This window comes from Lycorma delicatula, chromosome 5 (assembly GCF_047948215.1).
Source record: "Lycorma delicatula isolate Av1 chromosome 5, ASM4794821v1, whole genome shotgun sequence".
NCBI lineage: Eukaryota > Metazoa > Arthropoda > Insecta > Hemiptera > Fulgoridae > Lycorma > Lycorma delicatula.
Window position 1 is genome coordinate 62624022 of NC_134459.1, and position 21595 is coordinate 62645616.

Here is a 21595-nt window from a genome sequence, read left to right on the forward strand (position 1 = left end):
ATCTCAACTGCTACATTAATAATATTTTGTTACTTATAGATAATATTAATTATAATCATATCAGAAACAACTAGAAAATCCTCTTTAACTATAAACATCTTTCTAGCACAATTACAGACTAGAAAAAATGTAGATTCAGCACATTAATACTGTCATATAAATATTACTTATATTAATATGTCACAATACTAATTTTTATATTAATATAAAAACAATAATAGTTAACATTATGTTTGTCCACAACCTTTATAAATCCATTAAAATGACTAATCTTTATCATATTTTTATAATAGAATATTTAAAAATACGTACCTTATCTAAATCATCATAAGGTTTTATAACCATATATGACCAATATTCTGTAACTCTTTCTTTATTAGGATAAACAGGACCACCAGGATGTGTTGTACTTTCATTAACTAATGTCACTAATTTATTTTTTCTATCAATATGATAACGTCTTTTGAAGACATAATCTCTGTTACTAAAAAAATTCTGCAACAGAATTATTTATAAATTAATATTTATCATTAAAGACTAAAAGCAAAAGAATTTACAAACGAAATTGGGGAACAGAATTTTTATATCATGGAAATTCTTTTGTTACACGCCAAATTGAACAAAAAAATTCTCCCAAACATTGATCACCACTGTTCTATCAATTAGAATACTTACGAAGATGAGCTGCATTAGCTACTACAAAAAAAATTACAGGCAAATAAAAAATCTTTAACACCTGATAGCAATCACAACACATTCACGGAACTGATTTCTGTTTGAAATAGCCACATTTTCCAATGTTTATAAAGTTCCTCCTGACTTCAGTGAAGTGTATGTGTGTAATGTAATTCAAAATGTAACAAGAATGTTTCCAAAAAATCTTTATGAGTTATCAAAATTGTTTAGCTACCAACAACTATGTTGAGAAAAATATAACGAAACATTTTTCCAGTAGTTATAATGAAATAAATGTGTTCCAGTAAATTATTTATGCTGCCTATATATTTCATATGATATAAAATTAATTATCAAGACAATTAAAAATCATTTAACAAATATTAATTATATTGATGTCACAGGTGTGAAAAAATATAATAAAGACTTTTAACTGCCTCCATACTACTGCATCCATTAGAAGTAATTTGAAGTAAATAATTAAATGATAATAATAATAAACTTAAAAATTAAGTTAGAAAAAAATATGGGAAGTAGATAGGAATGTAGACTAAGCTGTCTATAAATTACTTATAAATTGAATGATGATGAATCATCAAAGTAATAATTGTAATGTGATATAAAAAAAAATTGATACTTTATCAAGCACAATAAAGCATTCATTAAGACTGGCATTTTTTATTAAAATTGTTTCATATTTGATTAAACTGGTTTTCATATCAAATAACTGGTAATGTATTATTTAATATTACTTTAATTTTTTATAATTAGTATATATAACAATGGTACTGATTGTTTTTCAGTAACCAGTATAATATTTTCAGCATATCATGGGTCTATTTTCAGTATGTCTCCTGTATTTCAGCAGACTTGGCATTCTGATGTGCAATAGTATGTTTTTTCTGAGAAAAAAGGCAATGGTAAACCACCTCACCCTTCACTTCTCTTAATTACATAGAAGATGGTGCTTGTTATCTTGAGAGTAGATATCCTAGTTTCAGAACTTCATAAAATCTTAAATCTTATGTTAGGCTATCTTCAACTTTTTTTAAAACCGTATCAATTACCAAATACCAAAATGTAATGAATGGCTGCCAATTCTCTTTATATTAGGGAGTGCAAGATGTGTTTTACATACATACTGTCACTCATTAAAATTAACAATACTATATAAAAAGAACAGTAGAATAACAGCTATCCTAATTACAAACAGTTGCTGTTAAATTGTAGATTGCAGATAAATTGCAAATTATAAACGGATAACAGAAGCTTCATCATCTTAATGTCAAAACAAAAATAATAACCAGATATTTTTGAAATTTCATACTTTAGGACATCTGCTTTAAAAATAACTATATGTTGATCTTACTGTTCAATCCTCTTAGTTCTCAGAAAAATAAATGAAAAGAAAAGATTAACTTATTTTATAGACGTTGTAAACAAGATATCACACCAATAAAAAAAAATTTCATTGTTTGATACATGACATGACATGAAAAACAACATACCGGCCACTTTGTTTCCCAATATATTACATCGCTGTGGGAACTTTTTTCTGAATCAATGCTATATAACTTAACAGCATGATCATCCCACGTTAATCTGTACTCCAGATCAACTTGAGCCTCAAGAAAATCTAATGCAGTTACATCATCATATCTGGCATACACTGAAAAGAAATGTTAAAATAAATATAATTAAGTGTAATATCATAATACAGCCTGAAATACAATATGTAATTATGTACATACATGTATTAATTTATTTAGGTTAAACCTTTTATAATCCATTTTTTCCTCTGTACATAAATATCTGTATATATAATATAATATTCTTTCAACCTCCTCAAAGCACAGAATTAGAGAAACACTCTTTATTTTTTTTTACTTCAACAAAATGCTTTCGAGCCCAAGCCCATCCTCAGTGATATTTTTTTATTAATTCTTAAACTGTTTACAATTTACACAATAACTCTATTAGCTTTTTACATCATATAAAAATTGTTTAAAATAAAAAAATTTTTAAAAACATTTAAAAATTTAGAATAAATATTTGTTCAGTCAAGAATGAAAAAGTATTACAACAACTGTTAATTTATCATATCTTATTGTATACCAACTTAAATAATTTTAATACGAATGTCTCCATCAAATTCTGTTTGCAGATTTATAAGGCTGAATTCACGTTTATATCTATATATTTACAATTTTTTCTAAAATTTCCAATTTTTTATTACTATCTTCATCTTCAATATTTACTTTTTTGACTATTTCCAACTTATCTTATATAACCTAGTTATATTATGATTATTATTTATCAAATGGTCAGCAACATTTGAGAAACCCATCTTTCTATTTTTAAATGATCTAAAATGTTATTAAACCTATCTTTAAATGACAGGGTTTTTCAACTATGTCCCTAATTAAATCATCACCTTCAAAAACGATCTGTTGATTAATAATTTCATACTTTTGTTTTAATATAAATGTAGAATTTTTCAAGTACACCCATTCTGTTGTTAAATACACTGTTGTTGCAAATTTCCAAAATTTCTAAATTATTTTTATTATCATTAATACTATACCTACACAACAAATGGTCGGCCATATTAGACACACCTCTCTTTCCATTTCTGTAAGTATTGTAATCTTCCATAAATCTCTTTTTTAAAAGATCTGTTAGTATAACCAATATAAATTTTATTACATTTAATTTTATATATTTTTCTTAAATCCTCTCCATCACTTTTATTATTATTATCATTTCTTAAATATTTTATAATATGGTTATTTGGTTTGTAAGCTTTTTTATATTTATTTTTATCATAAACATTAGTAATTTTTCTATTATTTTACTTGTATTCTAAGAAAAACTATTAATAATTTATGTGTTATTTTCTAGTTGCAATTATACAAAACTATCATGTACTTAATTCTCTGCCTTTTGTATATCTTTCCAATAAATCCATCATCAAAATCATTAAATACTGCTATTTGTTTTATTACATCAATTTCCTTCTTAGGTTTGTTATCACTGTTCCTTGTATAATGTAAAGATCTAAAAATCAGGTTTTTTTTAATACCAATTTTTTGTAACCATGGGTGATTAGAATTTACATGTATTGTAATGCCATTCATTGTGGATTTTATAAACTGATGTTTCTGTAACATTGCTTTCATTTATTTCAATCTCAATATAAAAAAAATGAATTTTTATGTTCTTTTCCATTTCGCACATAAATTTTAAATTATAATTATTAAGTTTATTCAAAATGATCAATGTTCATTATTTATAACTGGATTATATATAACCAAAATATCATCTATATATCTTATCCATAATGGCACTTGATGCACACCCAATACACCATGAACTATAATACTTTCAAAATATTGTATAAAAATTTCAGACATAATTGCAGAAATAGGTGAACCCATAGGTAAACTTTTTGTTTGTGAATAACATTTGTTCCCATATTGGAAATAATTTTGGAGACAAATATTCCTCACAATGGTGATCAAAGCATCCATATACTCCCAGGTTTTCTTCAAATTGTTTTTTATTATTTCTATTGTCTTCTGTAGTTCTGTTACTATGTTTGGTGATGGTTACATATATATTAATTATTTTTATGTACTTATACATTAACAGCAATTAAGTATCAATAAATATATAATGCAGTCTTTTTCAATAAGAGATTCTTTTTGTAATAAAAAGAAATCTCTTGATAAATCTAAGAGGATATGTATTTGTTTTGTCTAATCAGCTTCTCTGATTTCATTGCATATGTTAATTTGTCTCGATTACATATATATCACCAAGTATATGGAGGTTTAAACATACAAAAATTGGCAGATATAAACATACAAAAATAGCAGAGATACTGCTATCTACAAAGCAAGAACCAAAATTGTTAGCAAGAACCAACATTTTAATTGATATCCATTAAACGGATATCAAATAAAAATGTTTGAATATGGATTTTGAAAATACATAACTGCATTCTAACAAAAAAAATATTGATGATGTCATCATCTCATCAAAGAAATTGAGGACGACATGAGAGATTGAAAGAGATTTTAAAGGACTGAACAAACATAAGACAGGAATAGATGCTACACCATCAGAATTAATTCTTGTTTATAAGAAGTACCTCTATAAACCAAGAACAAGGACTAAAACGAATTATGATTACAATGTCTTGTTACCCAGAATTCATGAAAGTGAAAAAGTACTCATAAATTAAACAAAAGAATGTTAACTGTTAATGAAGAAAGCAGGAGGAAGAATGAAAGCAAGGATGTATGAAAGTATTTAAATATCTATGTAACATATGCATCAAAATATAATTGGTAAGATTGTTTACAGATGTAGAGAATGTTTGATACAGGTGTACTGAATAATGAACAGTATGATTTCAGAAAACACTTGAGCATTCTTGAGTTCAAGAATGCCATTCTAGCCTTCAAATTAACATAGAAGGCAGGCATAAGAAAAACACAAAACTTGCATGCCATTTGTAGATCTGCAGAATGCATTTAATATTGCAAAATGGAATAAACATTATAATTTTTGGAAAACTAACATATGCACTGACATATGGGATAGGAATTTAGAGTCCACATAATAACTCTATAACAATGATAATAATATAAGATGGAAAAAATTGTTACGATTCAAAATTGAATCAAAGAGTAAAAGATACAGTCTCCCCTGCTTCATTTCCATTTGTATATTACAGAATAAGGAATAAACAAACTGACAGACAAATTCCGAATGGAGTAAATATACACAGTACGCATTCAGTGCTAGGAGGGAAATTCAGTTTAAAATGTTACAGAAAGGAGAATAAAAATGGATCAGATATTAAGTTAATGGATCATAATATGTATCAAAAGTTGCACTAATTTATTTATATATAGGTAGTAAAATTACAAAGGAAAATGAAGTAAGGTAGAGATCAAAAGCAGACTGGTACAAGTAAATGAGCTTTCATACAAAATCAAAATATACTAGTATCAAATATAAATCCAAAAATTATATATTCTAAAATATTACTATAGAGTGTGATCCTTTATGATAGCAAAATATGAACAACAGAACAAGGAGAAAAAAAGAAGAGAGGCTTTGAAGTGTGGTATTTCAGGAGCATGTTGTAAAACAAGTTAGTCGATAAAGTATAACATGAAGTCTTAAAGTGATTAAGTAAAAAGAGAAATTTATAACAAAAATGTTGAGATGATTTAAGTCAATAGCTACACATTAACAACAGACGTCAAATGGTGTGTAAAAGGTAAAAACTTTAGCAGAAGACAAAAAATGGAATATATATATAAAACAGGTAACTGAGGACATAGTAACTAAATATTAGCATATCAGAGAAAGGAAGAAATAGAATTAAACCAGTCAAATGACTGATGACTCATGATCAGAAAAGAGAGAAAAACAATATTATAAATAAAAACTTGCTTAACAAGTTGATGAAAATATTTATTAAAAATAATACTCACAAAAATAATTTTTAAACAGTTTAACAAATTTATACAGCAATAAATTGTGGCCACTGTACATTATGATATCGGAGACAATAATCAGCCAGAAATAATGATAATCAGTCCCAATGGTCTGGCTACATGAACACACATAAAACCAGAGAGGGTTGTGCGTGTTCACACAACCAGAGGGTTGTGTTTAGTCTCAGAGTTAGTGTCTAGTCAGGGGGTTAGTGTATAGTCAGAGGAACTGTGTTTAGTCTCTACTAAAGAAGTTATTTAAAGGAAAGCAACTGAAAGGAAAGAAACAGACAGTTAGGGCCAACAATTTGAGGAAAATATTTGAAGAATAAAAGCTTCAAAGAGGTGAGATTTCAAGAAGTGTGGCAAAGGAAAGGATAAAATGGAAATACAACCACAATATCAAAAAATTGAAAAAGATCTGATTAAGTAAAATGAACTTTAAAAATAAACATTAATATCAGTCTGTAATATTTTTAAAATTAAAATTTAATCAATAAAATTCTTTAGAAAAATAATTCTATTAATTTTTTAATTTTTCAAAATAGTAATTTTTACATTTTAAAACATTATTTAGTATTTCAGTAGTTCTAGGCTAAAAAAATTCTGACATCAGAAATCACATTGTTTTCATTTTTAATAACAAAAATAATTTAATTTTTTACTGATGTACTAACACAATTTGACAGATCACCACCAGTAATTCTATCAAAATCTGGATTACTTTTTAACTACTTGATAATTATTCATTAAACAGTAACAAATCATTACATCAAACTCATCTTAATTTTCTTATTTACAAATACTGATTATGTCTACTAATACAATCTAGAATCTATTTTACTGATACCAGGTATTTTGCAAAATATATATGAAGACAATATACAATCATACAAAATAATAAAGCTGTAATATGTATACCATTAGCTGCTAATAGATTTCCCTTCACAAAAAGGAAATTCATCCAGCATAAGCATATATTTATGTGGTGAGATAATTACCCAATAAACCTAACTCAAGCATATCTAACTAGATGAAAAGACAACCCAATTGACTGAAAAAGATTTTATAAATGAAAAAAATCTATTTTCAGAAATATTATTTGAAGCTAATACCTTAAAGTAAAAAAAAAACAAAAAAAACAAGAAATCATAAATAAATTATCAAATAACAAAATTAAAATCAAACCAATCATACTTTTATAACAATATAAGCGTTCTCCAATATGATGATGTTCTTCTTTTTTCCAAACTATAAGATTTTCTTCACTGACATAAACATTCCACTCTGTAATTTAAAATAAAAAAGAAAATTAGTTTAAATTTTAACTAGAATAATTTAAAATTGGTTATAAATAATAATAATAACCAACTGTTAAATCATGATAGCTTTATTAAAAAAATATGTCTAAGCCATATTTTATTTTGCTGAGTTAATAGCTTTTATATTTAATAAAGATAAGATAGCCAGCACTCTGAGAAATTTATTTGGTAGCATAGTATTTATTACTGCAAGAATCATTTATTAACAAAATGGACAACTAAACACACTGGAAATACATTTTTTTATAACTTAATTTTGAAAAATACACATATTGTAAAATAAAACAAACAAATTACCGCACACTAAGTAAAAAAGTATTAATAATTTTTTATAATCGCACAACAAAAATACATTGACGAGAAAAAATGAAAAACCACATCTCAAACATGAACAGTTTCAAACTACAGTACTCTATTCACATAAGCCCTGGAGCATTTTTCTGGTTTCCTGTTTAAAATTTCAGGGTACAGGTCTTATTTGAATCATTATAATGATCGAATAATATTACTGCATGAATGATGTATTATATTTGATTATTATTTTACAAGCCAGTGTTGTATATGACTGTGACTATGAAAGGCTAAACAAAAACATGTAAACAAAGAATTTTATTATAATACCCGTCTGCCACTAGAGAAAGTGTACAAGGGTCTCTACTATTAGTCCCTTATGCTATAACAAAATACACAGAATGAAAAGAGTTTCTGGAAATACACTACACACCAATTTTTTAGTTTTATTCATTTCACACTGTTGCTGAAATATTGGTAACTGAACAGCTGGTAAAAAAGATAACATAAATGAGTTGTGTGATCAAGATTGGCGAAAGAAAAAGGATTTATTGCTTGGCGCTTCAAAAAAAAATCATTTCATGGATCAAAATCCAGAAAATTCCCAAAATTAGAGTAAGAACTATCTTTGTTTACTAAAGAAAAAAACAAATGTGTTTTGCAGTTTCTACAGAGATGTGCATTATAAAGGTGAAATAAATAACTTTATCGGGTAATATTGAGTTTTACAGCTATCAGGTTCGTTTCAAGAATTTATGTGTAGCTCTGGTATGATTATAAAAAGATGGACCACTGTTTGTCAAAGATTGTCAGATGCATACAAAGAAAAAACTTACAGAATTTCAGTGATTTGTTATTGGTTTGCATAAAAAATTCAATTCTGAACTATTGCAAATACGTAAAGCTGATCATTATACGCAAAGTATAAAGGTGTATATACACCTGTATACTTTGAAATACCACAGAATTCAACTATAAGTTTGATTGGTGAAAGAAATGTTCATATTTGAATTTGTGGTTGTGGAAGAGTACAGCTATGCTTGCCATTTTAGCAGATGGAACAAAACTTCCACCTTTTGCTATTTTCAAACCAAAGACTTTGCCCAAAGAAAATTCCCCAAAAAGGATAATTGTTTGATGTAATGAAAATGGATGGATGGACACCCATTTAACGAATGAATGGTTCAGACTGGTGTGGTTTCATAGACCCAAAAGCTTGAGCTTGTGAAAGGTAAAATCTAAGCTCATCCTTGATAGCTTTTGGGAATGTTTAACTGAAAATGTGAAAAATTCATTATCAAAATATAATTCTAAATTAACAATTATTCGAGTGGTTAGCTTCTATCCTTCAACCTTTAGATGTATGTATTAATTTGTATTTTAAATACAGATTGAATTTTATACTTTTTGGATAGCAAACAAAAACCATTTATTTACACTCACTGGACGAATTAAAAGACCATCTCTCTGCTTGGTCTGTAAATGGATATTGACGAATGGGAAAATATACCTCAAGAGCTAGTGATTGAAGTTTCAAAAAGTGATCATTTTCAAATAATATGGATGGGAAGGAAAATGATTCCTCTGGGAAAACAAAGAGGACGAAGACTAATTCTGGATCTGAAAATGGATATGAAAGTACAGAAAAGGGGGACTAACTGGAAAGCTTAGCAATTGTAAATAGTTATTTATCCAATTATAATAATAATAAATAATCTGTGAAACTGAGCTTATTTCTTACTAATACCAAATCTTTCACTTATTTAAAGCATCTAGATGTATATGAGTATATTTCAAAGTTTTTTTTTCTTTCTTATTAATCTTAAAAATAGCCTGCAGGTCATACGTGGCGACAGGGCTATGTGGATAAATACAGTATGTTTTAAAAATAATAAATATCATTACACTTCTGAAATAAATGTTAATTTGAATGAAACATTTTTTTACGTTTATAAAAGTTTACTACTATTAAAAACTCATAAAACAAATAATTTTCTATAAAACAAATTTGACTCGTTCAATTTAAGCAATTACAAAACTGCAAAATAAGTTTATATGTGCAAATTAAACTGCTATTAAAGGGTTTTTATATTAATAAATAAATAAAAAGTTAATTTATAGCAGTAAAACAATAAATCGTAATTTTCATAACTTCTTGTATTAACCATTAAGATCCAAAGAAATTATTAATGTCTGTATATTAAATTTTAATATACAGAATGTATATAATGTATATATATATGTAAAAGTTATGAAAGTTCTCTTGGGACTTTCATAACATATTCTACTCATCAAAATATTTAAAAAAGTTTATATGAACACATGTCCTCAAATGCTTCATTTGCAAGTTACAGCTAGTGAAAGATTTCACTGTTGATTTCAGCTACTCTAATGAAATGAGATCATAATTAAATTTTTAGGATGTTAATTAAGGGGCGGAATTAGTGATTTCTTATGGTTTTTGACCTGAAAAGTCAAATAAAATGGGTCTCAGAATTGTATCTGCAGTAGCTTTTGAGAAATTTGGGGTGAAAACCAATAAATCAGGATAAATGATCTTTTTTATATTTGATGTACAACAATTTTGTTAAATGGATAAAAAACACATAAAACTTTTAAATAAAACTTGTAGAGAATTTAAATCTAAAAAAATGGTATAAGTTGAATAAAATAAGGAAAAAAGTTAAACAAATTTAAATTTTATTTAGAAATAGTATATTTGATAGAAAAGTACGTTTAATGTAAAGAAAAAACAAATAATTTTTTGATGATGTGAAAAATTTGTAAAAACAAAATTTACTATTAAAAAAAAAAAAAAAAAAAAATAGAAATTACACAACTGTAAAAATGACTTAGATCACAATTTTTTTTTATTAATGACAGAAATATATTATTTGAAGTTGGCAATTTATTAATATTTCAGAATTAGCAATAAAATAATAACAGCTGATCAATGATTTGCAATATTACTTTAGTGTTTAAATCACTCTGTAGGTATATTAAGTATATTTGGTACTATGAACTGTGCTGTTGTTAATGATGGTTTTCTGTGAATTTTAGTTTGAATGTGATCAATTTGCCATTGAAGTAATGCCGTACTTATTTGCAACAGAGGAATATGCTGATATGTTTTTCATTTTAAATGTGTGTAATGCTACAGCTGCTGCAGTAGAATATAAAATATGTTTTCCAAAGCGTAGGTTTCTAGATCCCAAAACATTTAAGCAAATTTCACTTCAGACAGTGTCAACAACTTACACAATGGGAATATGTGGGCAGAGGTAAATCCTCGTGAAACGGTGGAGGGCAATTTTCAACACTATTTAGCGATAATGTATGATGTGGTCTTCACAATCAGCTCAAAGGACTGTTCATATTACCTAACTGATTAAATGCTGAGGTCTACTTGCACTTTCTTTAAAAAGAATTGCTGTAGATGCTTGAAGATGTACCTCTAGCACTGAGATTCAAAGTATATTCCAGCACGATGGCACACTTACCCTCTTCTCTTGTACTGCTGTTAACACTCACTTAAATCATCATTTCCCTGAGAAATGGATCGATCATAGAGGTCCACATTCCTGGACACAGCGATCACCTGATCTAACACCTTTAGATTTTTACATCTGGGGACGGATGAAAAATATTGTATACAAAATAAAAATACATTCTTGTGAGGAATTAATTGTCCACATTATGGATTTAGCTGAGCAATTTAAGGGCAGCCCTGAAGAACTAAAAAGGGCAATAAAAGCAGTACAGAAGAATGCCAAGAAATATGTTGAAAATGGCAGACTCATTTTTTGAACATTTATTATAACTGGTATGTTGTAAGTGTCTAGTGTACTGTTTCTAAATAAAATTTGAATTTTTGTAACTTTTTTTTGTTTAATTCAACTTATCTTACACCACTTTGTCAAAATTAGATTTTCTACAAGTTTTATGTGTTTATTACCCATCTAACAAAGTTATTGTACGTCAAACAGAAAAAAACAGTGTTTTTATCCCAATCGGTTGATTTTCACATCAGATTTCTCAAAAACTATTGCATTTACAGTTTTGGGATGAATTTTATTCAATTTTTCAAGTCAAAAACCAAAAGACATGACTAATTCTGCCCCTTAATTAATGTCCTAAAAATGTCAGTATGAACTCATTTTATCAGGGTAGCTGAAATTTGGGTGATATCTTTCACTAGCCAAAACTCACAAACAAAACATTGTAGGAGATATGTTAACATTTACTTTTTACATTATTTTCATTAGTGTAATAGATTATGAAAGTGTCCAGGAGAACTTTGTGATATACTCTGTATAAGTATTTGAACAGTAATTTTTTTCTTAATATGTAATTACTTAATGTAATATGTACTTATGTAAAATATCTTTAAATAATATTTTTTTTACTAAAATATTATTAGAAAATAAAATTAAGTTCATTCATCAATTTGCCTTTGTATTCATCTTTGTAAGAAAAATGTATATAAAGTTAGAGCATTAACTAATTAGAGGCAACTAACTAATATTAGACATAATTCTCCCAAATGTAAGCCAATTTTTAATAGCAGTATTAAGATATATATATAATTTGATTCTCTTTAATTTACATAATGAAAAAAATTACTTTTGTGAGACTTGGGGTACAGCATTATACAAGTAAATTTAAAAAAAAAAGGTACTGTCAGATTTAACAACTTACGGTACCTCATGTGATATGTAAAATACATAATTTTAAAAAATTGCTATATAGGTCAAGAAGTGAAAAAGGTAAGAGAAGAAGAAAATGTAAAAATTTGTCATTGTAATACAAATTCTTAGCAATTTCCTCATGAACATCATAGCTCAGCACATATATTGTCTGTATTTTGGCTATTCTTTAAAGAAAATTATCATAATTATTAATCATAAAGTAGGCGTTTGGAATGAGGTTACCTATACTGAAACTGGATTTGAATTAACATAGTAACACAGCAATTAAAGAAAAACATTCTGGCAAAATAGCTAAAAATAATGTTGATAAAACATGATGATCAAAGGCAAAAAATAGGTTTCAATATTCAAAGTTGAATAAAGTTTTAAAAGGACTGTTTTTATTAAATGAAAAATAAATTTTATTAAGATACTTAAATAAAAAATATTAAAAGTAAATTAATCAATAAGCAGTTATCAGGTTTAACAGAATGTATGATTGACAAAAGATTACATGTTTAAACATAAGTTATCTTATCACAATTTTTTTAACACAGTTAAAAATATTATCAAGCTGTATATTTACAGTCCACACACCACCGACAACATTATTTAAAAAATCATAAATCAATGAAATACTACACAATAACTAAAAAATTATTTGGGAAAATAATAAACTGTTCAAAGCAACTGATAAATAATTATTTAGGTAATGTAAATAAATAATAATTATTGACTAGTCAACTACACTCAAATGTTATATCATTAAAAGATAGACCAAAAATATTTTCTAATATTTATATCCTTAATAATTAATAAAGTGCACCAAATTACCTTGGCAAAAGAATAGTACTCAACAAAGCACTGTCTTAAGTAATATGTACATTACAATAGATTCAGAAAACCAGTTTGCTAAATCGGTATCATTTAATTCTGATTATCACAGCTCTTTCATTTAATAAAAATCACATTTATTGTAACTGCATAAAATGTGTGATTACAATGTCAATTCATTCTAAACATTGATATTAATTTTTAATTTTAACCTAGTAAACTGTAATATATATGTATAACATGTTGGTATTGGCAGAAATTGCTATGGAAAACTGAGCATGAGCACTCAGTTATCTAATGATGTTCTGATAATTAATGTCGAGCTTTAATGAATAAAATGGCGTACTCTTATGTCAAAATAAGATAGTAAAAGCACAAGTCCTCATTTAGAGCAAAGTAAGTAGTACATTAAAAGTAAGTAGTACTCTCAATTACCCAAGTTATTGAGCACATCACAACTCTTTTAAACTTTTTTTTTTTTATTTTAGCCGATTTAAAAATGCACTAAAATTGTTTAGCTTATCTTCTATTTTCTATTCTAAAATTTTCTATCTTCTATTCTAAAAATATTTACAGATTAACAAAATATGTTATGATAAGAAAATCATTTGCAAAATATAAGACATGAAAACCTTGATAAAATTTAAAAAATAATTTTTTTTTGTCTTCAGTCATTTGACTGGTTTGATGCAGCTCTCCAAGATTTCCTATTTAGCGCCAGTTTTTTCATTTCATTATACCTGCTACATCCTACATCCCTAACAATCTGTTTTACATATACCAAACAGTGTCTGCCTGCACTTTTTCCCATCTACCTGTCCCTTCAATATCAAAGTGACTATTCAAGAATGCCTTAATGTGTGGCCTATAAATCGGTCTCTTCTTTTAACTATATTTTTCCAAATGCTTCTTTCTTCATCAATTTGCCACAGAACCTCATCATTTGTCAATTAATCCAACCATCTGATTTTTAACATTCTCCTATAGCATATTTCAAAAGCTTCTAATCTTTTCTTCTCAGGTACTCCAATCGTCCAAATTTCACTTCCATATAAAGCTACACTCCAAACATATATTTAAAAAAATGTTTACTTGATGTTTAAATTAATTTTTGATATAAATAAATTATATTTCTGACTGAAAGCTCTTTTCACCTGTGCTATTCAGCATATTATATTACTCCTGCTTCATCCATTTTTAGTAATTCTACTTCCCAAATAACAAAATGCTTCTACTTCCATAAGCTTTAGTCCATCTACATTATTTCTACTACATTTCATTTTGTTCCTTTTTATTTTCATGCGGTAGTTCTTGCATATGACTTCATCCATGCCAATCATTTTCTTCTAAATCTTTTTTACTCTCATCTAGAATTACTATATCATCAGCAAACCATAGCATCTTTATCTTTTCATCTAGCACTGTTACTCCGGATCTAAGTTGTTCTTTAACATATTAACTGCTAGTTCCATATAAAGATTAAAAAGTAACGAGGATAGTGAACATCCTTGTCAGACTCCCTTTTTCATTATGGCTTCTTTATTACGATCACCAAAAGATTTAAAAAAGGAATAATGAAAAACAATATCTGATAACTAACTACCACTCATGCACTAGGCTTCCTGGATTTTTTTTTTTTTTTTTTTACCTAATATTTTTCAAACAATGTTTTAAAGATTTTTATGATGATAATCTGAATGAGTTCAGATAATATATATCATTATATACAACAATCCAATACTAAATAATAATGACAACAAAAAGATATTTTTAAACTGAAAGTGACCATGTTATTCTTCAATTTAAAAAATCTTTCACTCTAAATGTCCAACTGCCCCACCATTGAACATCTTCAACAAAACAGAAAAGGAATCGTTGAAATCAATGCATTTCATCATAAGACGTATAGATTGAACTGAGAACTTGTAACTTAAAAAAATACCATCACTCCAACATTACTACATTATCATACAAATTTAAAGGTACTTAACAAAGTAAATTACAGACAATGATATTTAATTTTTTCAAAAATTGTTTGCTTTTTTATAAAAAAATTCTTATATCAGAATTAAGGAAAATCTTATTTCCCCACAAATGCATTAAAACAAATAGTTGTCACATTCAGCCATGAACAGATAAAAAACTGTCAATAATGAATTGGAAAGTTAAAAAATTGACAGTTTATAACAGCAATTTTTTATTAAATGATCTATATAATTCAAAACAAATCATTAACTAAAAACATTGTAATACCAGATAAGTTCTCTGACCATTTCTCTGTATTTACTTGATGGTTAAATTAAATTTTATTTATTTATATTGAAACAACTGGTTGACACCCAATTAGTTTCATGATGTTACATAAATTTGCAGTTTGAAAAATAATAGGTCTGACTGGGATTCTAACTCAAAACCTTCCAGATGAAAGGCATTTTTTCCCTGTCTAACCATTCTGACAAGGAGGTTGATAAAAAAATAATTAAATGAAAAATTTATATATAAATTTGTATTTGCTTACTGTAATGAAGGATTTAATCCTTGAAATAAAATGATGAAAAGTTTATAAACTACATAAATTTAATATAAAAAATAAAAGGGTAATGAAACTGCACACAGACCTAGTTCTCCAGGAGATAGACAATTAAAGCAGTCACATTTCCCACTAGCAGACTGAGTACAGTATTTTTTTCTTTTTAATTCTTTTATTACTTCCATTTCATTACGATGCCTGTTAAAAAATAATTTCCATTGTTTATTACAACATATCAAATAAATTATAGCACCAATACTAATTTAAAAAATGTTAAAGGTACTAATATTATACTTTGATATAACAAATACTCATTTCATTCTAAAAAAAAATTAACATATCAGTCAAAAATAAACAACTAATGACATGTGTAAATCCATACATCAGCTTTTAAAGGCTGGGAATCAACAGCACTTGGTTCACAATTACAGCAACTTTCCTATAAGCAGTAATTATTGAATAATTGTCAAGATTGTTTATGAGTGTTTTACATAGATTTTAGCAAATCACATTTATAATTTTTCAATATGATATTCTAGTCTTCCTGTTAAAAAATTGATTAATTTTTTTTTATGATTAAATAAAACGAGTTCATTACAACAAGAAGACTCAATTATCTACATTTCTCAACATAATTAAACAGAAAGGTTTATTAGAGTTAGTTTCCTTATCACAATGATGTAAATTCAACTCTGTACCTGTATCTAATGTATTGCAGCCAATTACCCGAGTTGATTCTGTGTGTTTATCATGGAAGCAATTTTAATTTTGTTACCTACATTTAAAATGAATGTTTCAAATTTGTTGATTAAGAAACACAATGACTCTGAATTCTGCAACATTGTGGCATTCTACTGAAAACAAAGACATGCCACAATAGAAATGTTGTGGCAAAACAACATTTGTCAGTTACACAAAACTGACAGTTGTACAACATTCCAATGTTACCATACATGTGTTATGTGGCATCGAACTCTTGTGGAGGGCGTCACTGAAATGGTGAAAAAAAGCACAGGGGGACTGCCAAACACCAATTGGTATCCAATTTCACTGAATTCATGTGCACCACATGTAAGGAGAAGAAAATCCAAAAAATAATACTCTATGCAATAAGGGACATCTGGAAGTCACCCACAACAGTCCTTTGTAAAATTTTCCATGATCTTAAAGTTAAAATAATACAGTAGCCTATAATTAAAAATGAATAAAGAAATTTGTTCAAAAGAGCCACAGATTAGAATGGAACAAGTAGTTGCACTGGTATTCAATAGAAGTACTAGTTTTTTTATAAACTAAAATAATAAAATATATATACATTCAAATGAACTTACAAACATCGCAATTTTTACAATAATTTAACAATATTATGTCTATTGCACCTTTTTATCACAAACACAGGTCACAGTCGGGCGGTTGCCATTCCAATGCTTCGGGGGTAAGATCATGGATGTCTTGTAGCGAGCCTCTAAAAGATATATTTGGACAAACCAGGACCAAGTGAGTGGTCATTTGCTGTTCAGCTCCACATTGAATGCATCGTGGGCTTTCCATAGGTCAGGCTCTTATTATAGATACCATTTGTGCGAATCCTGTTGGTGTTACACCACTGTCTTCTGGGAAGAGTAAATCCTGGTACCCTCAGAGTTGGATCTCTCACAAGGCTGGAGTTAGTGATATTCTGACTTTGCCATAGCAATGTCCAGTGATCCTTTGTGTTGAGATCATTGACCCGATCGGTGGTTGCTATAGGTGGATGTCTGGACTTCAGTCTCTGGTGATGTTTGAAAAAATTTATAGTTAGCATTACATTTTTCAAAGTGTGATTTGAAGGCTGTCAATTGTCTAGTTTGAAGAGGGTGCGATATTACTCAGCAATGGTAGCCACTGGAACAGAGTTGTTCTAAAGGTTCCAGTTATGGTTCGCATAGCCTGGTTCAGATGTATGTTGACAAGCTTGACATGGCAGCTATTAATCCAAACAGGAGCACCTGTGAACAGGTGCACAGTGCACTGATTTCTTAGTTTTGGCAGTAGCTCCCCAAGATGAATTGGCCAGGTTCTTAATCAGTTTTAACTTAGCCAATAGTTTTTCAAAGGTAAGTGTTCTGTCAAGTACGACACCAAGGTATTTTGGGTGTGGGTTATGTTTCAGTGTGACTCCTTCCAGTTAACGGCAAGAGTTCGTTGAGCTTCCCAGTTGTTAAGATGGAACGCCTTGACTTTAGTTTTATTTGGATTCAGCTGGAGTCCCCATTTTTTGAACTATTTACTGACTTTATCTTCTGTCAGCATAGCCTCAGTTTGGGCTAAGTTCAAGCTTTGGGTACCAATGGGAATATCGTCTGCATACATGAATTTTCAAGATGTAGTTGGTGGTATATCCAAGCATAAATATTAAACAATAGAGGTGCCAGTACAGATCCTTGTGGTAGGCTATTCTGTAGGTGTAGAAAATGCTGGGCTTTCTGTTGAGCTGTACTTGGAAAAGTATGTCACTCAGCATCTCATTCAGTAAATTACGGAATGATTTGCAAGGAGCACGCTGATACACCTTGAGTAGTAGTCCTTCTTTCCAGACTGTATCATAGGCTGAACTTAAATCAATAAACGTAGCAATGTTTTAAGCCTTTGTGCTTAAAACCTTTCTCTATAACCTTTTTCCATATACGATCCTTTTTTTCTATATAGGTTGTAAGCTAAAGAACCTGATCAGAGCAACTTCTTCCTGGCATAAAACCTGCGTGCTCCATTGGTATACCATTACTGACAATGGATGTTAGACACACAAGTAGTATTCTTTCTGATATCTTGAAACATATGCTTAAAAGTGCTATTGGTCTGTAGCTTTCGGGTTGAGCGATGTCCTTCCCAAGCTTAGAAATGGCAATTTCTTTACTTTTCTTGAAAAAGTTTTGGTAACTTACTCCTTCACAGGACATCATTATAAAGATTTAAAAGCCATCGTTACGTGTTTGGACAGATGTGTTTAAAAAACTCAGGCTATATGTTGTCTAATCCAGCTGCTTTTCTACATTTTGTTAAATTGATTGCAGCATTGAATTCTTCCATTGTGATATGGTCCATAATGGGGAGGAGCTGTTGATGACTTTTACTAATTTCACCAATTGTATACCTCACTTCTCTCTGGTGTGTATCATTAATAATGATCTTCAATAGGTTCTTAATTCTTTTGGTTACGGCTTCTGGCCTAGGGGTATTAGTAGTAACGATGAGTGTTTTTTGTCCAGTTTCCATGCTGTCCTGCTCCTATGCTTAAAGTTGAGGCTCTCCAGTGTTTCTTTCTATCTAACTGTTCTAGCACTGTTTAGGGTTTAGCAATTGCTCACCTATAGCCTGGTCTCTTGTGCATCGGTAAGCATTGTACAGTACTTGGCACTCTTCATTCCAACAGGGAATATAGGATTTTATTGCTCATTGGGAGATATATTTTTTGGCAGAGCTGACTACTAGAGCAGCAAATCTTTCGTAGTTCTCTATTTTTGATAGGATCCACCTGATTTTATCCTCTAGTTGTTTGTTGAACTTATCCCAGCTGGCTTTCTTAAAATTCCATCTAAGTAAAGGAAGAGAACAGTTGACGGGAATTGTTGTGCCTAAAGTCACCACTTTAGGCACAACAATTCCCGTAGACCGATAGTCACCACTATCGGTCTGTGTTGAGAATTTGGGAAGTTATAAAGTTCTTCTCTAACAGCATGGCGTAGTTGTGTGCCCATGGTTATCAAATGTTATATCAGAATTGTAGCTCTTCCTCCAACTTGCAAAATAAAATATGGGTTTCTGCTTAGCATCAAGGAGTAGTTTAAGGTTGCTTCTCTCTGCGCAGTGTACTAAGTTTACGCCTGGTGTATTGTTGTCATTATATCCCCAAATTTGTTGGTGTGAGTTAAAATCTCCTGTATATATAGGATGATTAAAAACAGGGATTACATCGTTAGACCCTGTGCGTTTGGAGGTTTATAAATATTGATGATTGTAGTTTCTTTGAACTTTACAGCTAGTACAAAAAGATCTTGTGAGGAAGATGAGTGGGTTATCAAAATATTAACAGTACCTATTCTAGCATGTAGCAATTCCATATTTTGGATGATTTATAGCTGCAGCAAGATTACACCCTGGTACATAGCCTCATGATTGAATTTGACAATTTTCAGTTGTGTGTATTTCCTGGATTGTGAAAGTCAAATTTTAATTTAATTGCTAACTTACTAATGTATTCATATTTACTGCAGCTGATGCCTTCTATGTTAATTTGGCATACTCTTATTCTGGAGCCAATTGTCAAATAGTCCTGAGAAGGACTATTACAAAGTTTGGTTTTCCTTGTTTTCATTGCAATGTTTTCACCAGGAGATCAAAAGAATGAAAAGACAGTCTGGCAGTTCTTTATCGCTGCTCATTTAGTGTTAACCAGGAGGCATGTGTAACATTTTGTTACAGATACGAACAGCTTTACCCGCACAATAATAAAATATTTGAGTACAACTTTAGTATGTGGTCTATCATTATCATGAGGTCTAAAGTAGCATGGGTACTACCTACTTGGTTAGTGTCCCACCTAAATTTATTGTTAGTAGTAAACTAATTTAGTAAACTGTAAATAAATTGTATACAATTTGTATATTTAATGTTAATTAAACAATGTTAGAGAGCGAAGTGAGTGTTAAGTAATGTTGCTCCAGAGTACTGAACTTTGTATGATATCAACATAACCTAATGCCCACTTCACTAGTTAACCTCATCTAATTAACATTAAAATATACAAATTATATACACATTGATACAGTAGACTGCATGTACTGTAGTGGTAGACCTCAAGATGATGATAAACCTAATGTTAAAGTACCACTAATATTTATAAAAGAAATATAATTTATTTCATAAACGCATGCAGCAAACCAAAACATAACAAACAATATAATGATTATAATTTAAATTAGCACAATCCATACAAGAAAAAACATTCTTTTTATTTATAACATAAAAACTAAGTAAAAATAACTTGTATTAAAAAAATTGGAAAATTGTAAAAAATTACATAAAAAAAAATAAAATTTTTAAAAAAGAACATTATGCTATATTAATATTTCATCAAGTAAAACAGAAAAAAACATTTGTTACCTCAATGTATTTCTTCAATACCCGATAAGCTACTGTCTATTGATCTATTGTCATAATTTTCCAAATTTATCACTATATCTTCAATAATATTTCCACGCAAACTGTTTACTTCCAATGCTTTTTTGCTTCTTTAATTACATGTTGAATGCAATTTTTCCAAGCATTTGCATCTACTCCATTAACCCCTTCTAATCAATAGATTTTTTTTACATCACTTAGCTTAAGTTTATGTTATTCTCCCACTGTAGCGTTTGACTTGTGCCCATATCAATTCTGTTGGGTTAAAATTGCAATGTTGTGGAGGAAGACGCAATAAAACACAATTTTATGATTTTGCGATTTCATATACTTAATAATGAATATATTTTTGTCCGACAGATTCTACTATTTTTAAAAGTTCTACTTTTAACATGTCTTTGGTGTATGCAATATTTTAATCATTCGGCAATTTCAGATGTTCAGATCGATCGTTTGGAATTTTTTCAGTAATGGTATAGTACATTACCCATTATTATAACGGATACTCAGCAACCATTTCTACAATTACTATTCATTTTATGGTGATACTCTAGGAAAAATCTGGAATACCCATAAACCACC

General features: G+C 28.8%; 1 protein-coding gene across 2 annotated transcripts in view; it reads right to left on the reverse strand.

The window, feature by feature from the left end:
• LOC142325016 (stAR-related lipid transfer protein 7, mitochondrial-like) overlaps window positions 1-21595 on the reverse strand; it is a 33182-nt gene that overhangs the window by 9071 nt on the left and 2516 nt on the right. For both annotated transcript variants that reach the window (XM_075366258.1, XM_075366259.1), the window contains exons 2-5: window positions 15942-16051; window positions 7386-7475; window positions 2184-2344; window positions 313-495 (exon numbers count right to left, since the gene is read on the reverse strand). In XM_075366258.1, coding sequence (XP_075222373.1) covers window positions 313-495; window positions 2184-2344; window positions 7386-7475; window positions 15942-16051 — 544 coding nt within the window. The remainder of the gene's footprint in view (window positions 1-312; window positions 496-2183; window positions 2345-7385; window positions 7476-15941; window positions 16052-21595) is intronic.